At 43.9% G+C, this 22,033-nt stretch overlaps 2 protein-coding genes and 1 long non-coding RNA gene across 6 annotated transcripts in view; 1 reads left to right on the forward strand and 2 right to left on the reverse strand.

The window, feature by feature from the left end:
• Window positions 1-50: 50 nt before the first annotated feature.
• On the reverse strand, window positions 51-2,808 carry LOC6502611. Its single transcript, XM_001955400.4, has 2 exons — window positions 2,695-2,808; window positions 51-1,791 (listed from the first exon to the last, which is right to left on the reverse strand). The coding sequence occupies exons 1-2, from the start codon at window positions 2,806-2,808 to the stop codon at window positions 127-129; spliced, it is 1,779 nt and encodes a 592-aa protein (XP_001955436.2). The 3' UTR covers window positions 51-126.
• Window positions 2,809-10,776: 7,968 nt separating this feature from the next.
• Window positions 10,777-22,033, forward strand: part of LOC6501535 — a 65,525-nt gene continuing 54,268 nt past the window's right edge. For all 4 annotated transcript variants that reach the window (XM_044714384.1, XM_001955401.3, XM_044714389.1 and 1 more), the window contains exon 1: window positions 10,777-12,227. The gene's annotated coding sequence lies outside the window, so the exon portion shown is untranslated. The remainder of the gene's footprint in view (window positions 12,228-22,033) is intronic.
• Window positions 16,227-16,978, reverse strand: LOC26515034. Its single transcript, XR_001409089.3, has 2 exons — window positions 16,337-16,978; window positions 16,227-16,273 (listed from the first exon to the last, which is right to left on the reverse strand). It is a non-coding gene; the product is annotated as an uncharacterized LOC26515034 (long non-coding RNA).

Consider the following 22,033-nt stretch of genomic DNA (forward strand, 5'->3'; position numbering starts at 1 on the left):
TATTTTGGCTATTCCAAGATCTGATCTGGGCCAATAAGATTATCCGCCTTAATTTGTGTAAGAGAAACACTCAATATATAATATAATTAATAAATTTTATTTGTTTATTTTTTCCGCCACCACTGCTCACAAGTTGTCCAACCAAACATTGATATAATAAACAGCTAGTTCCATTAAAAATACGGCGAGGGACACAGAGAGAGCCACCCCATACATTATTAGGACATACTGCCAGTCCAGCCAACAAATCGGCTGGAACTGATGGGGTTGGCTTTTATCCTCCAGACGAATACTACCGGCCTCTACCATTTCAAAGAATGATTGGCGATACCACAAACGCAGCAAGCCAGCAGCATGCAGTTTTAGTATAAACGTTCCCAGTCGGTCCTGATATAAGCAGTTTTCTCGAAGAATAAGTGCAAAAAGTGACAGCTTCTGCACACAAATATCCTCTGAGTAGCGAAACAAAGGATGTCGGAAGTAACTTTGTGCTTCCTTGTAGAAACTCCATTTGATGGAAGTCACTGTGTAGGCGTACGTGGTGTTGAATTCATTGCGGTGAGTGGCGACGTCGCTAAGCCCGTCCTTCAGCAAAAAAGAGGAGGCATACCTGCTGCGAAAATCAAAGGGATATTCGGGAAACTCTGTCCGTATGCCCATGATCCGAACACCCGCTTGTTCCATTTCCCTTATATTTGTTATATGGTTAAGCTGCTGGGGCACAATGAATAAGGCCGAAAACTGACCCAGCAGGATGCAAAACAAAAACAGGTGAGTCATTGGTTTCACGATACTAAACAGGCGAGTTTGCAGTAGCCTCCTTTGAGCCAACAGGTTGTGGACGCCATACAGGAGTAGCAAGTAAAGCCACGTCCAGGGCGACTTCATCAGCCTACCCAGTGCTTCGTGGCTACTCAGCGTTCTCTCCATGGGCAGCATGGTACACCAACTACCCACCATTGCCGGATAGCTGAATTTGTGCAGGTTGCTATGCAAGGTCGTATAAGGACGCAAACTGGCGGCAATGTCGACAGTATTGTTCCCCACCAAATCTAAAATCTGAGAATATCTTAAAGTCTGTCCGATCTGGGGAACGGATACCAATTGAATGGTTCCATTCAGATATCGGACAAATTCCACAAGCAGCTTCCAAATGGGACCAGTAACCATAATTTCCCCAGATGGCGATTTGGCGACGATTGTGTGCGGTTGCGAGTTTCCAGGAATAGTGCGTATAGGATGTCCTCCATGGTTTCCCAGTTTGTGAGGGAAAAGAGTAAGCCGTGTCTGATAAACCTTCTTAATTAGTTTGAACTTTGGAAAAATATCGCTGGTGTAAAAAATCTTAGATTTTAAGAACTCCATCGATAGGATAAGGACATTTATCATAAAGTACTCCAGACTTAATTGTAGGATGTTTTCAGCGGAAATTTCTTCATCGTCTGATTCACACAGTTGAACAATAACAGGCACATTCCTCATTTGATTCAACATTACCTTGAGGGCGTTCATTACCCCTCCATATTGAGAAGTCTTTAGACATACCATTCCAATTAGATCCACGTCTTGGTGGTGCCGTAGGTAATGTGGATACTCCTGATCATCCCAGACCAGTGTGGTGACATTGCTACTAGGCAGTAGATCCTCCATCCAGCAGCTGCAGGAGTTTAGGCGGTAGTAGAGCAGCGTCCGGTGTCGGCGTTCTCTCCTCAGATGGTTCCAGAACTGGTGGAGGACTTCAGATCCACTCCACTTGGAGTTTTCCAACTGAACTTGCGACAACATGCCCAACTGGTGAAAAAGTGGTTAGTCAAAGTGTTGATCCAGGATTTTAACCGCCAGTCTATGTGCTCTGCTTTTATTCTGCTTGATTTTACGGTGTCAGCATTTTTAATGGCTGACTTGCAGAACCCTTTGGCCATCTCATTTCGAATGCTCGAGTCCTGAATACAATACACCAAGCGCCAACGCACGAAAGCAAAAGTTAAGACGCACAAGATTGAGGCATGTCTGACCTGTCGCCGGAATGACCCAAATAATCAAGGGGAAAAGTGCCAGGAACGAGCTGAGTCGAATCGCAAGAACCCTCTTAAAATTATACACTCAGAAGTGTATGAGAACTGAAAGAATCAAGTGATTTTGCGAGGTAGAGCCCCGTGCCAAACAGTCTGGGTCGCAGAAAAACAATTACTGCCCCGACGGACAACAGACCAGCGTGTTGACAATGGTCAAATGGTCGGGCCAAATGTGAAGATGCAGCTGGGGATCGGCAAACCCGCGAACCGGTGACCCCTTTGCCGACCCCTCTAGCTGGCATACTAGCCAAACGAATTGTTGTGCTTGCAGCACTCTTCCGCACACATTTTCGAATACACCCACTGCTGGTTGCAGGTTGCTGGCTGCAGGTTGCCGGTTGCCAGTTGCAGATGCACATTGGGCAGCACTTTGCTGGCTCCGCACAAGACTGGCAGCCATGTCCATGTCATCATCATCATCATCATCGCTTGGAGTTGGAGCTGGTGTCGTCGTGGTCGTGGCACTTGTTTTATCGTCATTTTACAGGCATTTTTCATAAATTACAGTTTATTGTTGTTTGATAAACGGTCAGTGGTGGGCGCTACTTGTATTTTGTGACCAGCAGCGACACGCAAATAAAAGCCAAAACAGAAATTACTATGGTTTTATTGTATTAACATCGTAGTCCCCCTCCACCGCAGTCTTCACAGAGCTCATACTCATACCAAACTCATACTCATCGTCGTTGGCGTTGTCCGTGTTGTCTGACTTGATAAAAATAAGCGTTGACATCTTTATGCCCATGTGTGGGCACCGAACGAGGTCCAAACCAATCCGAATGGTAGTCATGTAAAATGGGGAATAAAAACCAAATTTGATGACCATTGTTAATTGCTGACGAAAAGCCTGAGAACTTTTTCCTCATTGAATATATCTCACTAGAGCCAGCTATTGATTTTTTTTTAATATAATTACTTTTCTGGATTAATTCCTTTTATTTTTATTGGATTATTAATTAAAATCAAATTGGTTTAACTAAAAAGATATCTATAGATCCTGCAAAGCCTCCCCTAGAGATCTAAGCGCCGCTTAGCAAAGCGAAAGATACGAGCCGTAACTCACCCACTTATGATTTACGAGCCAAAAGCTGGGGCTCCAAGGCCCCGAGGCTCTATGGGCTTTTGGCGTGCAAATTACCAATGCAAATATGCATCCGCAGAGTGTCTATCGAGGGGATAGTGAAGTGCGGTGGCGCACTGAGATTTGCATAATTTTATGGCCACAAATTCCACTTAAACAACTTAATTAGATTTCAAAGAGCAGCCAGCAAGAAGCAGAAAGCAAAAAGGCTGATTTGAAGGCACTTAAATAAATAAACAAAATTCGAAAATGGAGAATGGATGGCATGTCCCTTTGGGGCAGCCTATCTTATTTATGTACGTGGTCAGCGCCATTTTGGCCAAGTCGCGATAGTCGATTATAGCCCGGTCAACTGACTTATCTCCCACTGCGGACTACAGAAAACTGGCCACCAGCCAGATCTGGATGTGGTCGGGATCGAAACCACGCCAACTTGTGGCCCCGGCTCGCCATCCACCATCCGCGATCCGCGATCTAATGGCAGCTAATCTAGTTAACAGTTTTTCAATTATAGACGATTTGGTGCAGCTGATAATAAATGCGATAAAACATATTTCAGGCCAACGACGCCAATTGGCCAGATTACATCAGAGATTGTGGCCCGGTCTGGGCGTAGTTCGGCTGCAATTGTCAAAACGATTTGGCCCGGTTCGGGCTCATTTGTTAGCCGCCTATTTGGTGGCTGCGGGCGCTAATTGATTTACCAGCTCGTACGCGCCAAAATCGGATCATTAAAATCTTAATTAGCGACCGGCATTCATTAGGGTCTCGGACCGCCCTTCAACTCGATCGGAGTGAGGCCCTTCAATTAAGCCTCCCCATTGATCCCGAGTCGTTGCCCAATTCGATTTTTGAATATCTCGTCCAGAATTGCGTATTGAGAAATCACGTCACCCCGGGGGTTATGGCAAAACTATCTCAATTTTTTTGGCAACAAATAAAATTAATGAGAAGTGCACCGCTAACCCAGTTCAAGTGGCTGGCCAAATGTCAGTGGGCACTTTTTTGATAAATGTGCCACATGGCTGCAGCACAACAAGCCACCGAACGAAATCGAAAATGAAAATGAAAATGTTGCAAATGCACTGGAGCAGCCCCTCCTGAAAGGTTGCCAACTGGCCGTCACTGCCACATCAAAATGATGCCCTCGATCCATCGCGGATCAGCTCCAGGCTCCAGATTAGTCCGTCCTCGGCCAAGTCGTGCGCCGTCAACGAGGAATATGTCAGGGTCTGGGGCCCCCAATGCAGCTCCGGTCCTATCCACTCCGCTCCGGATCAAAGTGTGCCTGTTTAGCAAACATTGCCGCGCCGAGCGGACCAAAAAGCACCCTCACCCCGAGAAGTCAAAATGTGGCAAATGTGTTGCGGCTTTTGGGGACTCCTACCCTTCGAGAAGGTACTGCCAATATTCAAATATTCAATTATTTTATTGTACTGTCTATAATTTGGAAAGTCTGTGAAGCTTTTTATGATTATAAGGGATATAAATGTGAGAAAAGTTTCAGGAAAATGTTGAAATCTAAATAACTAATAAGCATATAAATCTGTGATATTATAAACACATGTGCATATTTAATATAGATCTATTTATTGTTTATTGTTCTCTGTGGCTGCGCCTTCCTTTACTCATTTTTTAGTAAGAGCATATAAAAATTTGTTATAGCAAAAGTAGTTTCCTCCAATTTCTATAGTTTCCCTTGTCGTTCTGTCGGCGTGACAGCTTTGGGCCACAAAAAATTGCCAACTAATGTCGAAAAATTTAGCATCGACCTGGCCCACAACCAAGACTTGCATATGTCCAAATTTTCTTGGAGCCTGGGGCGCTTCTGCTGCAGCGGATTTCAAAACTGAATATCAGAACTACTCGCCATCAATCGATCGCTCTACTATCTTTTGCTTTTGCCTTTTTTGAGCTATTGTAGCTTTGGCTTTTGTTGCTGGGCTGGCCTGGCAGTCAATAAAATTATAAATGCCACTTATTAGACCGAACTATTTCTGGGCAGCGCTTCGCTCCGTTGGCTGTCTGACTGTCTGGCTGGCTGGCTGGCCGGAGCTGCATTTGATGTATGTAAATATAATGAAGCGAATATCAGGCTAATTAAAATAAATTCAGGGCGTGGCGAGCTCTCATGCCGTTTGCAATTAAATTAATTGCCCGCCATTGCTTACTCGCCGACCGTTGTTTGGAGTTGCATAAGTCGGCTTTTGTGGCTATTGTTGGATGCGGAACTGTGGCTCCCAGGCGAAGGAAGCCGAATATATGCCACTCAGACTAGTAATGTGGTCTACTTTTTAAGAGTTCCTAGTACGCAGAAATATCAAGACTCGTCAGTTTCCATTATAATCAAAGCCTTGAGTGTCAGTGTCGTCCCATTAGCTTCCTGTTGAAGCCAAGTCTTTTGTAATTTTCCCACTGTGAGGGAGGGGACTTCTTGATCACTTTTACCAGCAGGTGCTGAAATGTATCTGCCATGGATATGAGCTTGCTGGTAGTTGGCAGCTTCACAGTGCTCGGCTTTTCACTCCTCGTCGGTTTAAACAACGAAACCAGGAAGTCTATGACAATTATAAATCATCTTCGCCTGGCCGTCTAGCATTTTTGCAGCTGTCATGATGAGCACTTCACCTGCTGGCAAGTGACTCGAACACACCAGAAGCAACAGCGGCAGCAGCAATAGTTGCAGTGGTTGCTCATTACACCAGCAACATCAAGAGCAGCAACACCAACTCCAACAGCAACACCCACCCCGCCAACAAATGGGGCAAGTCAAGTGCTCTGGCAAACAGGGCGTCTAACATAGCCCCTCCATGCAACCCCCTGGAGCTCCGTCGTCCACCCCGCCTCTGTCTGCCCGCTCCTAGCATTTTAGCTTTTGTTTGCTCTTCCGACTGACGCAGCTAACTGGAATCCGTTTGTGGCTTAGATAACATTTGGCAAGCGGCAAGTTGATGTCAAATTTCTGGACATGCAGCGAAAGGTTCTTAAATTAGAAAAGCGTGTGCTGGCAATTCTTTACCCCTCCACGCCACCTCCTTCAACCTCGCTTTTCCAAAGTATTTTCACATGTTCACTGACTTTGCAGCAACTTTGGCTTTGGGTCGTCGTGTCGAGTTTTTGCGTCTATTAAAATGCTATTTTGACTGGAGTAGTTTAGTTGAACAACTGTGGCAAAAGGGGGCGGTGGTCGGGGGCGGGACAGAGCAGTCATCATCATTTCGAGTGCTGAAAAGCATTTTTATGTTCTCGTGGCGTCAAGTGCCGCACTGTTGGATGGAAGAAAAGCCCGCCAAAAAGCAAAACAAAAAACAAATAAAAAAATTCGAAATACAAAAACAAGAACAATGTTGATGATAATACTAACAACAACAGTCGGCGGCAGCAACCGCAACTGCAACTGCAACTGCGCGGCGTGCAAATAATGCAATTTGTGCAATGCCCCATCACAAACGTGGGAGTCGAAAAGCTGGCTCTGGAGCTGACTTGGAGCTGCCTCATTTTGGTAGCTTCCCCACTGAGCAGCCAGGCTTAAAAACACTGTCAGTCAGCTATGTAGGTGCTGTTGCGCCCCCCGAGTTGCAAGTTGCTTGTTGCTAGTTGCTGTGTGGCCAACGTTGATTGCATTCTTTGGGCTGCCGCTGCCGCAAAACAAATAAGTGCATTTAGTGTTTAACAAATGTTCGCCTTTGCGCTGATGGCGATGTTGATAAGAGCGGCCAGAATGAATTAACAGCAATAAGCCCGATCTGAAGATCTCGGCGATGACAATTGCTAAACGAGTTATGACAACAGATGATGATGATAATGCTGATCATCATCGTACGCTGCTGCTGATGCGGCCCATTAAAGTTTGAGTCTGTTTGCCTAGCTTTAATGAGTCTCACCGGTACCCCGAAAGTCGTCTGACAATAATTGAATGTCAGAGCTGCCCGCCAAATGGCAGCGAAATGAATTGCAATCTTGGTTCGGGCCATAGGAATTAAAGCGCATTGAAACGGCGGTCATAAAGAAAAAAATATACGCCGCCCACACCGAGCAGGCGAAATTTCACCTCTAACAGAGCAAACACACTCCAAACCTGCAGTCAAGTGGATGTGGAGCAAGATCCGCTTGCCGGACCTGGCTGTAACCGAAGCTGCAACTTGCGAATTTCAGACAGAAGACGGCGGACAGAAGACTGTAGACTGGAGACTCCAGACTTGCTCCAACCTGCAAGTTTAAGACTGCAGGCGGGTGTCATTTAAATTAAATTAGAGATGCCAGCTCTCTAACTGTAACAATGAGTGATGCACGCACTAAAAGCTGACAGCTAGCCCATCAAACGGCAATGGTTGACAGTAAATCAGGCAGAAAGAAAGATGTCGTCCCAGGTCGTAAAAGCCATCCTCGACAATTGCAATTAGCCAAGAACGGGCTGATGCCGGACCATCATCAATGCCAACTGAAATCGAAATACCCATGGTCGATCAATGCGAAGAGGGAGATGGAGCGGCAGCCGGCAGCCGGAACGGGCCATGACCACCGTACCCAAATGGAGCGCCCACGCCAAAAGCCAGCGACGCTTTATGGCCCCCCTGACCAGGTGTCAAGTAATTCGTCATGGCTTGTGGCAGGTCGCCACAGTCCGATCCGGTCCGGTCCAGTCCGGCGGCAGCAGATCCGTTTGCATGCAAATTAGAACAAGCTGGAATAACACACGACCGAGATGCTGACGCTGACAAACGGATTTGGCATGCACCTGCACAGGTTTCTGCCCGGATGGGGGGAAAACTTTGGATTTGGAGTCCGATTCGGATTTGGATGTGGCTCTGACCCCTGAGCCGGCTTTCACATTGCCAGCACTTTCAAGTTCAGAGACAAATGGCTAAGCATTCGATTCGATTTACTTTTAATTTATAATTTGGAAAACCTTTTGAACCATACTTCGGCTTCCAAATGGAAGCAGTCAGAGGCAGTGGACCTGCTCCACCACCATCCGCCAGTTCGAAAAGAAATGAAATTGTCGATGGCCGTCGCCCTGGCAATTTGTGGATGCAATTTCATTTTGTAGTCGGTTCCGCATCATTGCCATCCACTGCAAGAAATGTGCATATTTTTATAATTTAACGACCAAACCTCGTTAAGAGATACATCATAATCTTTATATTTATACCTCCATCCTTAACTATTAACCCCTGAATCCTAAACTGCTAAATTTTGTTGCAGTGTCCTGGAAAACAGTGAGCAATAAAAGTAAAATAGTGCAAATAAAATCAGGTCAAATGGCGCTCACTGGGCTCTAAAAAGCATTATTTTGGGTCCAGGCAGCCGCACGTAACCGAAGAGCATTTGTTGGCCATTTGAGAGGAGAGCTGCTAGCTGACTAATCCGATGCTTCCCATGGATGGGCACTCCTTTCCCAAGACCTGACCCTGGCAGCATTTAAATCGCAGCTTAATTGACTTTTGTGCCAAAGACACAGCTGCGTATCCCCACAGGCGAGCCAAATGCGATTCCGCCAGGAGAATCGAGACTCCAGAGCCAAGACTCAAAACTCAAGACTCGAGAGTCAAGTGTGTCGTTGTCAAGGCGACGTGGACAAGACATCAATCATCACTAAATTAAAAATGGGAAACGTTTAAGATGCCATCGAGGGGGGTGAGCAGCGACCATAGAGAGGTGAATGTGGGGATCGGATTGGATAGGATCGATTCCGCTCCTCATAAATAATGCAACATCAGCCTAGGGAACAGGTAAAGCTACACAGCTAAGGCAACACGGCTACAGCAAATGTCACATTAAACAGGCAATATTAAAGCTGAAAAGCAGATGACACCGAAATCATGTTAGGCGGCACTTGAATGAGTATCAAACGGCAGCTGCCATAAACACACAAACATACTGTCGTGCGATCTGTGCCAGGAGGAGCAGACGGCTCTGGAGCTCTTGAGCCTCCCAATCCCAAACGCAAAGCCACATCCACAACCAAGCTATGAAACTCCTGGAGACAGTCGTTTTACACTTGTCGCCGGCAGTTACCAAAGTTGGCAATTGCCGCGCCATTTTTATGTGGCCTCCGCCTTGGGGATCGGAATTGGAATCGGAATCGGACCGTCGGACGCATCAAATACTGGCTAGGTGCAAACGCCGCACGTCAATTGCTGCATTAGGCCAATTCCGATTGCTGGCCAGATAGAAATGCCAATACCATTGCCACTACCACTGCCACTACCAATTCCAGCTCCAATTCCACTGCCACTGTCGACCACAAACAAGTTGTCATTGTCGCGTTATTTATGACAATGTTCGGGATGTTTCTGTTACCCTTTTGCTGCCCGCGACTCTGGCAACACTTGTTTATGTTAATGCCAAGGGGTCCAGGCCAGGCCACAACAGTGGCCACTCCGCTCTCCGCCGCTCCTTTCGCCGCTCCCCGGATGACAGCGGCTTCCCATTCAAGTGTCCGTCAATTGGCATCGTTAATAGAGTTCCAGCTGGAAGCTGGCCAAAAGTGGCGGGCGTGTGACAATTAAATTGTCAAAGTCGCAACCTTTCGACGTGTGGCAAGTGTCGCCCGTCGCAAAGGTGGCAGCTTAGCTCATCCTGTTCTTCTACCTTATTCTTTATCTTTAATTTTCAATGTTTATGTGTTTAAATTTGGCTCACTAACACTTTCTTGATTTAATTTAAGAGTTTAATGTATTTAAAATGCTTTCCCAGAGCATAATGAAGAAATACACATGCTTGAAAATGTGAACCTTTCAATTATGATTGGTATCACCTACTTGTTTTCTCACAAGCGTTTTGCGCTTCCTTTTGGCCCGATAAATGAGCACAGATAGCTTTAATGTCCAGGCGTGGCTCGCCAGGAAATGTGTGCGCTTTTTTCGGCTTAATGAAATTCATATAATTTTATTCAATTTCTTATCAGTCGCAATTGGCCCTAAGCAAGTGGCCAAAAGAGAGCCCCAGCTCTTGGCCAAGACTCTCTTTGGCCGCCAAGCCGCTGCTTTTGGCAACGCCAACGTCGACGACGGCGTCGTTCCAGACGCTTGGCTGGGAACCCCTTTTTTATTGGTCAAAAGCTGATCGGCAACTGATATTGCAGCCAACTGGAAATGAACCGCTACGACTGGCTCTCTCCACTGGAAGGCTCGAAGAGAGTCAGAGTCGGCCAAGAAAGAGTTGGCTAAGAGCGGAGAATCGCGATAAATACGAAGCAACGAACGACGCTGGCAGCGAACAAAAAACGCGCAACAGGTTTTCTTGGCTCGGCGCTTTTAGCGGCTTTTTCAGCCAGGCGATCCGTTGCGAGAGATTTTGTTGTTGTTGCTGGAGCTGGTTGTTGTGGTTTTTGCTGTTGTTGTGCTGGGTACTGGACTGTATTACTCGGTCAGTCGGTCTTCGAGAGGTTGTTGCTATTTGCCTGTTTTTTGCTCAGAGATTTCTGTTTTGCAACTGCCGGAGAGTTGCTTGGGTTGCCTTCTGGATTCTCCTGCTTCTCCTGCTGCCGATGTCGATGCCGATGTTGCTGCTGCACCGGCAACTGCAATATGTTGCTGCTGTCGGCGTCGCTGCTATTGTCTCAGCCACTGCAGTCGGCCTGTGAGCCGATTGCAATTTTTATCCTCTTGCAGTTTCTGTGCGACTTTCTTGCGGGACTGTTTAAGCTGGTTGCGACTGCGCAGCAAAAAAAAGTAAGAAACAAGATCGCAAATCGGAGTTCGAGTTTTGTGCTTTGCTGAACGAATCGCGTGCGCGGTTTTCGTAGTCGCGTGCGCGCGTTTCCAGGGCGTTTTGCGCGCGATTTTCGCCTGGCTTCAATTTCGTGCGCTTTTTCGCCAATTGGCCAATGAACTGCGGGCCTCCAGATCGAAACCGAAATCGAAATGGAAATGGAAATGCATTTCAGAGGGGGTGCTTGCAAATGAAATGAAAATCCCGCCTGCAGCTGGCACTCAAACTTAATCTGTTATTGTGCGGCTACCTTACAAATAGTGCTCGTAAAAAGTCTGGCAACAGTAAAAATCCATTCAGTGCGGCCATAAAACCAAATCAAAACATATACACTCGACTATGTGAAGTTTTATCTGCCCTATTCCAAGACAAGACAATCATACATATAAAGTAATATTAACAAAAGACCAAACTCGTTTCGATCGGCAACAAACATATATATGCGAGTATAAATAAAAAAGGCAAATTAAATTAAATTTATTTTTAATTACTCGCTGGCCAAAAGATCACATAAAGAGCGTGCAATAAAATATTTGTATCAGTAAATTAATTATATTGTATATAGAAAAACATGTTGCAATAAAGCGGTCTTAACGACACACAAATAAAGAAACAGAGGCTCTAATTCAGCCGTCAAAATTCAGATTCAGTTCAATCTTCAGCCGTGTTCGCGTCGGACTGAAATACAACAAATGAAACACCAAAAACAAAAAATAATAATAATAAAAACAAAAGACTTAGGCAACGAACTTGCTGCCACTTTGTGGTGTCATTTGCTTACACATACACACACACACATAACCCCACAGATAACGGCTCTTCGGGCGCCTCCGGATTGCCGAGTGATATCAGTCGTAACAAACTAATTGACAACTCAAATCCTGCCAAACCACGTAAACGCAAGCCCCAGCTCCAGGGAGCGAGAAAAGGAGAAAAACAGAAAACAATTGTTAAACAACGTTTCGCCTGCCATTCGGGCTGTCGGATTGTTTGGGGGGACTTCAACTTCAACTTCAGATACAGCTTCCAGTGCAACTTCAATCAAATCGCTGCCCCAACGACAATTGCCAAGTGTGCCGCTTAATGTCTTCAAATGCATTTCACCAACACTGGCAGGCTGGATAACAAAAAACGAAAAAAAAAAACAGCTGAAATAAATTTACATAAATATTTCACTTGCCAGTTTTTGCTGCCTGCCAACCACATCCGCGTTTCATAGATTTAGCCTGGCCAAGAGAGTATCTGTGTCTATTGTATGTGCGTTTGTTTAAGTCGCGAGTGTGTGCCTTACTTCTGCGCGATTCCAGACCGATTTCGATTCTGAGGAGCCGTCAATAGCATTTGCCTTGCCGCAGGTGAGTTTAGCCGGATTTTTACGCGTTTGTAATTGCATTTTATGTGCCACTGCCGCCCATCTAGCACTTGGCTCCTGGCGCTGTGCCACAGAGATTTATCAATTAGCAGAGGCAGCGATTTCAAATACAATTAACTGACAAGTTTGCGGCAGTAGACGCGTTTGTTGTTTGGCCATAAAACCGTTAGTTAAAACATTTTTAACTACAATTAATTGCCATGATTTTAAGTGAGAAACACACACACAACAAACGCGCCGTGGAGTGAAAATACCAGCATGGCTCTAAAAATAATTTATCTTCGGCTTTAGCCGTTTCCTTGCCTTATGCTAAATCCAAAGTGCAACAACAGCAGTAGCACCAACAACAACAACAAAAACTACAAATCAGCAATAACAATAATCAGAGTGAGCCATAATTACAAGTTCAGTTGAGCAATTTAAATAAAAACACTTCAACACTTTAACAATTGACGCGTCCACATTGTCGGTGGGATTGTTGAGAGTCTTGTGATGCAATTTATTGGAAAAGCGATTTAATTTTTTTTTGCTTTCCTCCTGTTCAATTAAGAGGAAATACAGCTGTAAGCAAGCTTAGTTTTTGTATTTGTTTTATTTAATAAAGATAATTACAATTGCATGAGGCATTAGAGTTGCTTCGCTGGCAGGAACTGGGGAAGTTGGTTATTGGGTGATGTCTAGGATGAATAATGGGACTTTTAATGATTTATCAAACAAAAGTATATGTCTTGCCATAGCTAAACGATGCTTAAAGTTAGTAATTATTTTTCGTTGCCATAAAAAGTAATTCAAGTAAATAGTCGCTCAATGTAAACTATGTAGCAGACTCATTATTTTAGAGTATTAACTAGGACGCATTAGAGTTATTAGAAAAGCCCAAACAACTTTGAGGAAATTGCAACTCAATAATGAAAAAGTGGCAGCATTAATGTTTACAAATAAATATGCAAAGATTTATTTAATTCTCGATTCTCACAATTGCGAAACGCAAGTCACGAGATCCCAAGCCAGCAGGGCGTGTGCTTTTTTTTTGTTTTGTGAGGGAAACGAAGGGTGGGGATAAGGAGCCAACATAAAGCGAATTAAATAAAATTTATGGCCTGCAATGATGACGACAACAACAAATGAAACGACTGCATCAGACACAACAACATACCGCCACAATAACAACAATTGTTTAATTGCCGAGCTCTGACAAAGAAATCGCCAAGTGGCTGGGACAAAACGCGACAAATGAGTGCAAGAAATGCTGGAAATAGTCAGAGCCAGCGATTCTTGGTAGCCTGCGAGTTGTTAATTGTGGACTCGGATGAGTCAACAAGAAATTTTCTTAATAGCTGTTGTTACCGTTGCAGCTTTTTTCCTCCATTTTTTAATTAATACTTTTTTTTCAACCGCCGCTGCCGCAGCGGCTGCTGCTATAATTTATGAACTTTTTTGCGGACTGGTTGCTGGTTGCTGGCTGCTACTGCTGCAATTAATGTGACTGATTCAAAGCGTTGGTAGCGCGTTGCATTTGATTTGCTTGGCCAGTAGTAATTGTGCTCATTATGCCAGGCTATTGTGGCTGCCATTGTTGTTGCTTCTGAGGTTTTTGCTAGATCTACGCGTCATTACACATGTTGTCTAGACCGAATGTCTGTCTGGCAGTCCGGCAGTCGTCCAGCCAGTGAAGCTGTCAATCTGGTTGGCATGCCGTTTAGCCATCGCTTGACTTCCAGCTAGCACTTGCTGCCCTTTGTACACACTTCCCCCCGATGAATAGCGATCGATGACGCACTTGGCTGACATTTGATAGATTCAATGTGATGTCATCAGTTTAACGCAAATGTCATGCATCCCAATTACTGAGATCACCCGGTGATAGTGCTGGTTATCATTCTAGGCGACTATTGTCAGCCAGTTCGTTGCCTAAGTCTTTTGTTTCGCCACTCCCTCGCATTTTTGGCTTACACCGCCACATCGATTACCGCAACTCAAACCCAAAAAGCAACTGTAATGAGGCATGCGCAAATATTTCGAATATTACTCAACCCCGAACCAGCCAAGCAAACAGCCACAAACAGCACAAATAGCACAAACACAGCACTGCCAACAATGGTCGAAAATCGATGACTATAAGACGTTAGCAGGCGCCAACTTATGCATGCATACTCGGATATTTTGAAGTTTTCTTCATACAGTCTTCTCGATGTGAAGAGTTTTCACTAATTTCAAGCCGCAGCCGAAACAAAACACGCGAATCGAACGGCAGCAACAACATCAACAATGATAGACAGTGCTGCATAAATAAAAGTAAATTTAATGACAAGCAAAATATTTCTTGTCATGCCTATCAGATTACAAGATTTTTATATGAACCCGCTGACGATTCACCACAGCCTCTGGCTCTCCGAGTGGGGTTTGGGGCTTGTTCGGCTTACTATATACAAATTATATAGATATGGGTGTTTGTTTGTGTTGTTAGAGCATGATTACTGGCTCTCCAGGAGAGACAACGAACAGTTACATATAGCCCAGTACATGACAAAGCCGTTAGTGTCATTTGAATGCGAATGTTGCAAATGTTACGAGTGCCATGCAACAGCCAGCGCCAGGTGATGAGGCTGTCAAGGAAGGTGTCCCTACTTGCATAAATCGCCACAGCAACAGGCTTTGATAGAGCCGCTTGAACACTTGGCCAACTTCAAATTTAATTCCAAAGATTTAATAGGATAACCCAAGATTGAGCTCCCTTTCGAATGAAGATAATAACTGACCCAGTTTTTATAAGTTAACCTTCAGACCCTAAGTTACAAGTTCAACTCAAACAGTAGGAGCAGTAAGAAACAAGCGGACATTCCCATCAAGTCTATGGTCGGTTAATTGTCTTCGAACGCATTGAGACCTCCGCCGGGTGAGAAAAGTTTTTGGCCATTACAAGCCCAATTGCCAAACGAAAATCAATTTCACACATTACAACAGAAACAAATCGAAACGAAACGAACCGGAATAAAGGCCACGAAAACTTGGAGCTTCGGACCAAATGGACACAAAGACGCATGAAATTGCTAATTGTGCGAATGAAGGGCCCAGCCCATCACGGGGCCAGCCTATATCGCCAGATACTATGAGATATAACTTAGAAATATAGGCAGAAAAACGCCGTAGGCTGCTACAATTAAAATCGTAGCGAATTCCCAAGCAACAAAGGAAATTTAATTACGCCGCATGTGGCAGGGGCAACCCTTTAAAAATCGGTTTTGGTTTGTAATCAAGTGAAAAATTTTCAACGGGCCTAATGAATTTTTTTTTAATCGAGCAGAAAACTGGGCGGGATCGTTTTATTTTGGTCCATGGTCCGGATCTGGGGAAAAATCGAATTCGAATCTAATTTCGACAAATATTAATCACTAATGATGTGTTTCTGGCTCCGTTTGAAAGGAGGTCACACGAGATACAGGGAACTACTCCACAATTTGGCAAATTGTTTGTCACTTGGATTGAACAATGGGAAAAGCTGACAGCATTAATTTATCGCAATTAAAAATGCGTTTTCGGTTAGCGTCTGCGACGTCTCCTAATTGGAAGCCGCGAACTCGTCCAAACGAATTCCGATGGTATCCCCAATCGACTATTTTTCTCCATTTGTGGCGGTGAGACTTTATCATTGCAAAGCCATCGAGCAGGCAAGCGGCATATTCTATGTTTATTTAAATGGATAATTTGCTTAATTAATTTTCAAACTAAAACGCTTCGCATTCATCATTTTAATTAGCCACATGTTCGGGTTCAGATCTGGAGGCAGGCCCAGCACAGCTTTTAATTTATAAATAATTTATAAATATTGATTTGACAAAGATTTGCGGCAATAAAATCTTTGAGCTATTAATTAAGAAAACGCAGTCGATAGTCAGTAACCAGTATCGAATATCCATAGTTTTGAAGACTCGTGTGAGGAAGCGCAAGTCACATTAATCTTCTCGACAACTTTAACCAAAAATTCCGCAGCTGGCGACAGCCATTAATTTCACTTTAATGGGATTGCAACTAACAGCGCATAAAAAATAAACAAACACTAAAAATTAGGCAAAAAAAAAAACGCGAGCATACCAATTTGGCTTTGTTTTCATTTTTTTGCATAGATCTTACAAGCTCCACCAGACAAAAGCCCCAAGATCGAATCGAAATTAGTTTTCCTTTTGTTTTTGCTAGTCCATTTCATTTGATTTATTTTCCCCTGCATCCATAGCTACGATTTGCATATTTCTCGTAGGTGGTTCAATGAACTTGCTGTGGGGGAGCGGTGGGGGCGTCGCGTCGTTAGATGAGGCGGCTGCGGTGAAGCTGGTGGTGCTAGTGGTGCTGAGACGGCGACACTTCCAGCTCTTTCGGCTCGATTCAGCTCGCCTACGCGTTAATTTGAGAAATTTGCAAACATTTGCATGAAATCAGAAACGAAACGAAAGGAAACCAAAACAAAAACTAAAACCAATATAAATAAAGAATTGAAAAATAAATATTACAGACAAAATAGAATTTAAACTCATACGAATTTATGCTACAATTAAATGTCAAAATATTGAAACATCTGAAATAAATTGGATCTGAAAATATGTATGTTTATGCCCAAAAACAGATCAAATTCTTAGTCTTGTTTTGCATACCCAACTTTGTTAGGGTAACTTAATAATTGCACAATCGAGAAGCTGCTGAGTCTGGCATTAAATAAATAACGCATTTGCCAAGCCATTGATAATGTCAATTTGGGCAGCCAAGCAGGCAACAATTGCAAACATTTTGCCAGCCCGACAATTTCTATTAAAGCATTTTCCAATCGACTAACCACTAACGAGGACTTCCTTGGCACGGCTTTTGTTGGTTTTAAGCTTTTTAATTGCAACTGAGTTTCGACATGAACTGCGTGCATTTGCGCAATGATTTTCCCGATACCAAAACACCAGCCATATCCATGGGAAGCTGGCACTGCCACTTGCAACTCGGCTACTTGCAACCAAGCATTGCTTTTGGTTGGGCCCGTTGGGAGAGTTTCTTCCCTAATTGATAATTTCATTAATTTATGCACCTGATGCCAACCAACTTTGGCCACTGATTGAGATATTGGCAAGCGGGAAATGCTCTGACAGCAATTTGCCTCCGTTTAGCATTGCCAGCTAATGACTGGACTTGGCTTTGCCCCGAACCCATTATTAGCCAGACTCGGATTCTGAGACAGCAGCCACACAGCCAGACCGACAGACTGAGACCCAGAGCACACATACTTACATCCATTTATCAAGCAACCTTCGCGGTAACCCCATAAATATATTATTGCCAGCAATTGCCTCAATTCTTGTTACGCACTTCGCTTTCAGCTCAAGTGTGTAATCGAAAATGCTAATTAAGCTGCCGGCATTTGTTTAGCATACCTTGTGCCGTGTTTTCGCAGCCTTACGCACTTTACATGTGCAGGAGGTTGGTCAGGTGCCTGGGTTGGCCGGGGGGAATAAATCTTTCAGCTCCATTCGGATTTTTAGTCTTGCATTAATTAATAAACGTCGTGATGTCGCTTTTGAAGTGTCTGTCATTATGAGATCAATTAATAGGAACAAAATTCTAGATCAAGGCGAAAATCAACAAAAATGTCGCACATGCCCCGTGCGTGTTGTTATTACGATATTGATGTATTGATCGACACGCAGCCGCGATATCCAGCCTGGATTTCTGCTTTTAATTTCGCGGATCTCTCTAGCCAAAGCAGCGATACGGCCAGACAGCACGACGTTACCGAGAATTATTACATCACGCAGCGACCGAGGCAGCTGCAACAGCGAAGGCAAATTGAATGGCCACCTATCAATCATTCTTCCCAACTACTACTCACTAAGCCGAGCTAAGCGGCTATCAAAAGACCGTTTTACTATCAACTAAGATTTTATGTTAAAATGTGAAAAATGTTGATGGATATAGAAAAAGGCAAATATCAAAAGACCTTTTTACTATCAACTAAGATTTTATGTTAAAATGTAAAAAATATTGATGGATATAGAAAAACGCAAATATTTACTTTCACCAAAAACTCATATCTCAATATTTTTACTACACTAATAATATTTTTATTGTTCATGGTTTGTCTTTTTTTTTTTGCTTGCTTATTTTTTTATTGCTTGCTTTACTAGCGGCTCGGTTCAATTTCCATAATCGTCGTCCATTATCGTTGTTGGCGGTTTTTTCCAGTGCATTGTAAATTTATTTTCAATTTAAAATAAACGCATTTTTTCACCGCCTTATATTGCTTTGGCTGGCTGTTGTAATTAATGTTGCTGATACGAAAAATGTTGTTGCCTGGGCTGTTTGTTTGTTGTTTGCTGTAGATATTGCTCACAACAAAGTTGCTTGTTTTTTTGGCGTTTGGCGTTTGCCGTTTGCTGTTCGGCGTTGGCTGCACTTGCTAATGTTGTTCGGTTTGTAGTTGTTATTGGAAGTATATCAGTTGGCGGTTTTATGTTACACACAAATATTTTCGCTATTAAAAACGGAGCAGCAGCCGTAACTCCGATCCGTACGCAGTCAAAGCTCCAGCAGCAACAGCAGCAGCAGCGTCAAATTTGCCTTGCAAATCGAATTTTATATGCATGTTCGTTTGAACTTGATTTTTGTCTCGACCGGAGTAGCGGCGACTGCGGCGGCGGCATGACAAAAGTCACGGGCCATGGCCCGTTGGCGAGGGGTCGGTGCGGGGGCGGGGTCAAGTACAACCCGCTGACCAAATGCAGCTGCACTGTGCGCCTGTGCGTGAGAACTAGCTTGGAAAAACAACAACGCCAGCCAGACTGCAGCTACAACAATGTTGGCTGCCTTAAATATATCAAGATTTTGATTTTTGCATTAGAGGTTTCGTGTATCGGTGCGAGTGTGTGTGTTGGTGTGCTGGCAAGTGTACTTGAAAATTGACGCCGCACGGCAGGCACGCATTTGTTTTTTTGTTGGTCCGGCTGGTTAATAAATTTCGCGATACTTATCAATTAGCATACGAATTACATGCCTTGCAATCATAAATAATGCGTGAGTACTGAGGCAAAAATCAACTAGAAAACGCAAAAAATGCCCAGAAAAACAAACCGCAATCGATGCATAAATTTTGATTGCTGCAGCTTTAGTTAGTATTTGTTTTTTCCATTACTTTTGGGTGCATTTAAGATTCGTTGTAATTTATAAACATTTCTACACACTTTTGACTCAAAGGTGCGTGTTTGATTTGCCTCCGATTAGGAATGACAAATAAACAACAAATCATGCGGCACGAAACTAAGCGAAACGAAAGACTTAGGCAACGAACTTGATGGCATGATCAAGAAGCTTACGGTGCTAAGCTCCCTGCCCCTTCTCCTATCTCCCATGTTCCCGTAATCCACCCACACACAACTATACAATTCCCGCCACTCTACAGAGTCTCATTGTTATGCTCGACACTTTTGCGCTATATTTACAAATTGGGCCAATAAAATGAACACCAAGACTACGGCGACCTGGCCAGAGACTAGAAATGTGAGGCCATAAAATCGAGGAGATAGCAGAGGAGAAACAAAAGTCCACTGCTGATGAATTTTTATGCATGTTTATATGACGGTCATATAAAAGTCGAGTCTAGAAGTCAATGATTGTTTAATGAAACAGCGGCTCAATCGTGTTCCTCCCGGTCTGTTTCGGCCAGTTGGTGGTGGGGTGGGGGTGAAGAGTCATTAAAATGCCTAGCAAATAAATCAAAAAACTAGCTCCGAAGAGACCCACCACCACTTGATTACGCCTGATTTCGAGCCAAGCGAATTCCGCCCGCTTCGTTAGCACATCTCACCTGCTCGCCTGCTGGGCCTCGGCCGCGAGTAAGATGTCAATAATGCGCTAATCTCCAAAAATACAATAGCTTATCCGGAATAAAGCTGCCTAAAATGATAGAATCAAAAATACCCTTTATGTATAAAAACATAAGACTTGCCTAATCATTCATATGATTTTGGGGTCTTAAAAATATGTAAAGTACCTTTATAAAATGGAAAGTTTAGTTTAAATTTAAGTAAATGAATGTTAGCTATTAATTAAGTATTTATTGAAATCCAATTCCTTTTTCTAGGAATAAGTTAATGCTTTTTATTTTAGTCATGTACCTTTTAAATAAGACAAGCCGAAAAGCTTTTCAAAAACCGTTTATGATTTGAATTTATTGGGACACAGTGTTCGGTTCAATTTGTCTGGTCATCTTTATCCTGAATTTATAAGCGTCGTTAGAGGGGAATATACTGCTTTCGGAGTGGGCTTTTGGACATCTGCACACCAATATCGTATTATTCACTCAGCTTGAGTGTAATGAAAATGTTTGGCATGGGATTAGATGGATGGCGATGGCGTTGGAGATGAAGTAGATGAAGACGGAGGAGGAGATGGAGAGAGCGCTAAGCTGACACGGCGCTGGGCACGCGCTAAAACGCTTAGAAACCGAAAACGTTGATAAATCGATCGATTGAAACCGGGTTCAATCAACGCGCCATCTCCCTCTGAATGCCCCTGCCTCTTACTCTCGTTTTTCCCTCTGGGCTCGAGTCATACTTCATACTTACGTACTTGCTCAAATCGCGTATCTGGTGCTCCAGATCTGGATCTCACTCTGAATCTGTATCCGAATCCGAATCTGAATCTGGCAATCGATTGCCGTGTTGTCAGCCGAGCGACACTCAGCTCCAATGATTTATGCGTATTTAGATACTTTTTGTTGTCGTTGGCAGGCATTTAACTTGTGTTTGTGTGGGTGCCTGTTGGTTAGTGTGAGTGTGCGTGCCTTGTGTTGAGGCAATTACGCCCACCACCTGAATTTCGATTTCGATGATATTGGCAGCGGATTTCGTACGGAAATTCCCACATATTTGAGCCTGACTCAAAAGAAATTCGCCAACTTTTATGGATTTTATTGGTGCTTTTTGTTGTTTTTGTTTTCTTTGCGCTTGGTCTTTGCTAATTAAAAGTCAATAAAAATACAGGCAGCCGAGCCATTAGCCGCTCGGTCACAGCCACCTGCCGCGTCATCCGTTGACAAAAGGCATGACTAAGTGACTGCAACTACTCCTAATTGGCCGCAAGCCACATGCTGCTTGCCTCTCGCCACGTCGGTTATCCAAAGCCATTGATTCGAAAAATCATTTCCATAATCTTACTTAGTTCTACCTTATTGCTAGAAAAATATATAAAGACAGAGGAGTAATTTTAAACAAATGAAAGACCTCAATTCAATTTTTCAAACCTTTTTTTCTTTGTGTAGAAAGAAAACGTATCTGTTGAAGTTCAGCCTGGGCCGCTTTTCTTAAAGTGCCAGCTTATCGCAGGGATGCTGGCCCGCGGCTTTTATGATTTTTAAAAATGTAAGTCACGCTTTTGGCAATTAAGTGCCCCAACACCGATCGAAGGCTGGCACTTGCAACCAAAACCACTGTGTGGCCCAAGCCAGACAGGTGGATGTGAGGGGTGTTGGGCGCTGGTATCTCTTTGCCTACATCGCCCTCCTGTGACTTCCTGAGACTTTTGGCAGACCCCTGGCTGGATGTGGCTTTTCTCACCGCGATATGTTTGGGCGACACGAGTCGCATTTGCAATTATTTTGCGGCTCATTAAAGTTTTAAACACGTCGCTCACGTAGTGACGCGTCTGTCAGACGGCTGCCATGTAGCCCGGCACCCTCTTCCCGCTCCCACACCCAACAATTCGATTCGAATCGGATCGGTTCGGTTCTCTGCTCCTCCGGCCTGCGAAAATGTCATTAAA

Source organism: Drosophila ananassae, chromosome 2L, assembly GCF_017639315.1.
Source record: "Drosophila ananassae strain 14024-0371.13 chromosome 2L, ASM1763931v2, whole genome shotgun sequence".
NCBI lineage: Eukaryota > Metazoa > Arthropoda > Insecta > Diptera > Drosophilidae > Drosophila > Drosophila ananassae.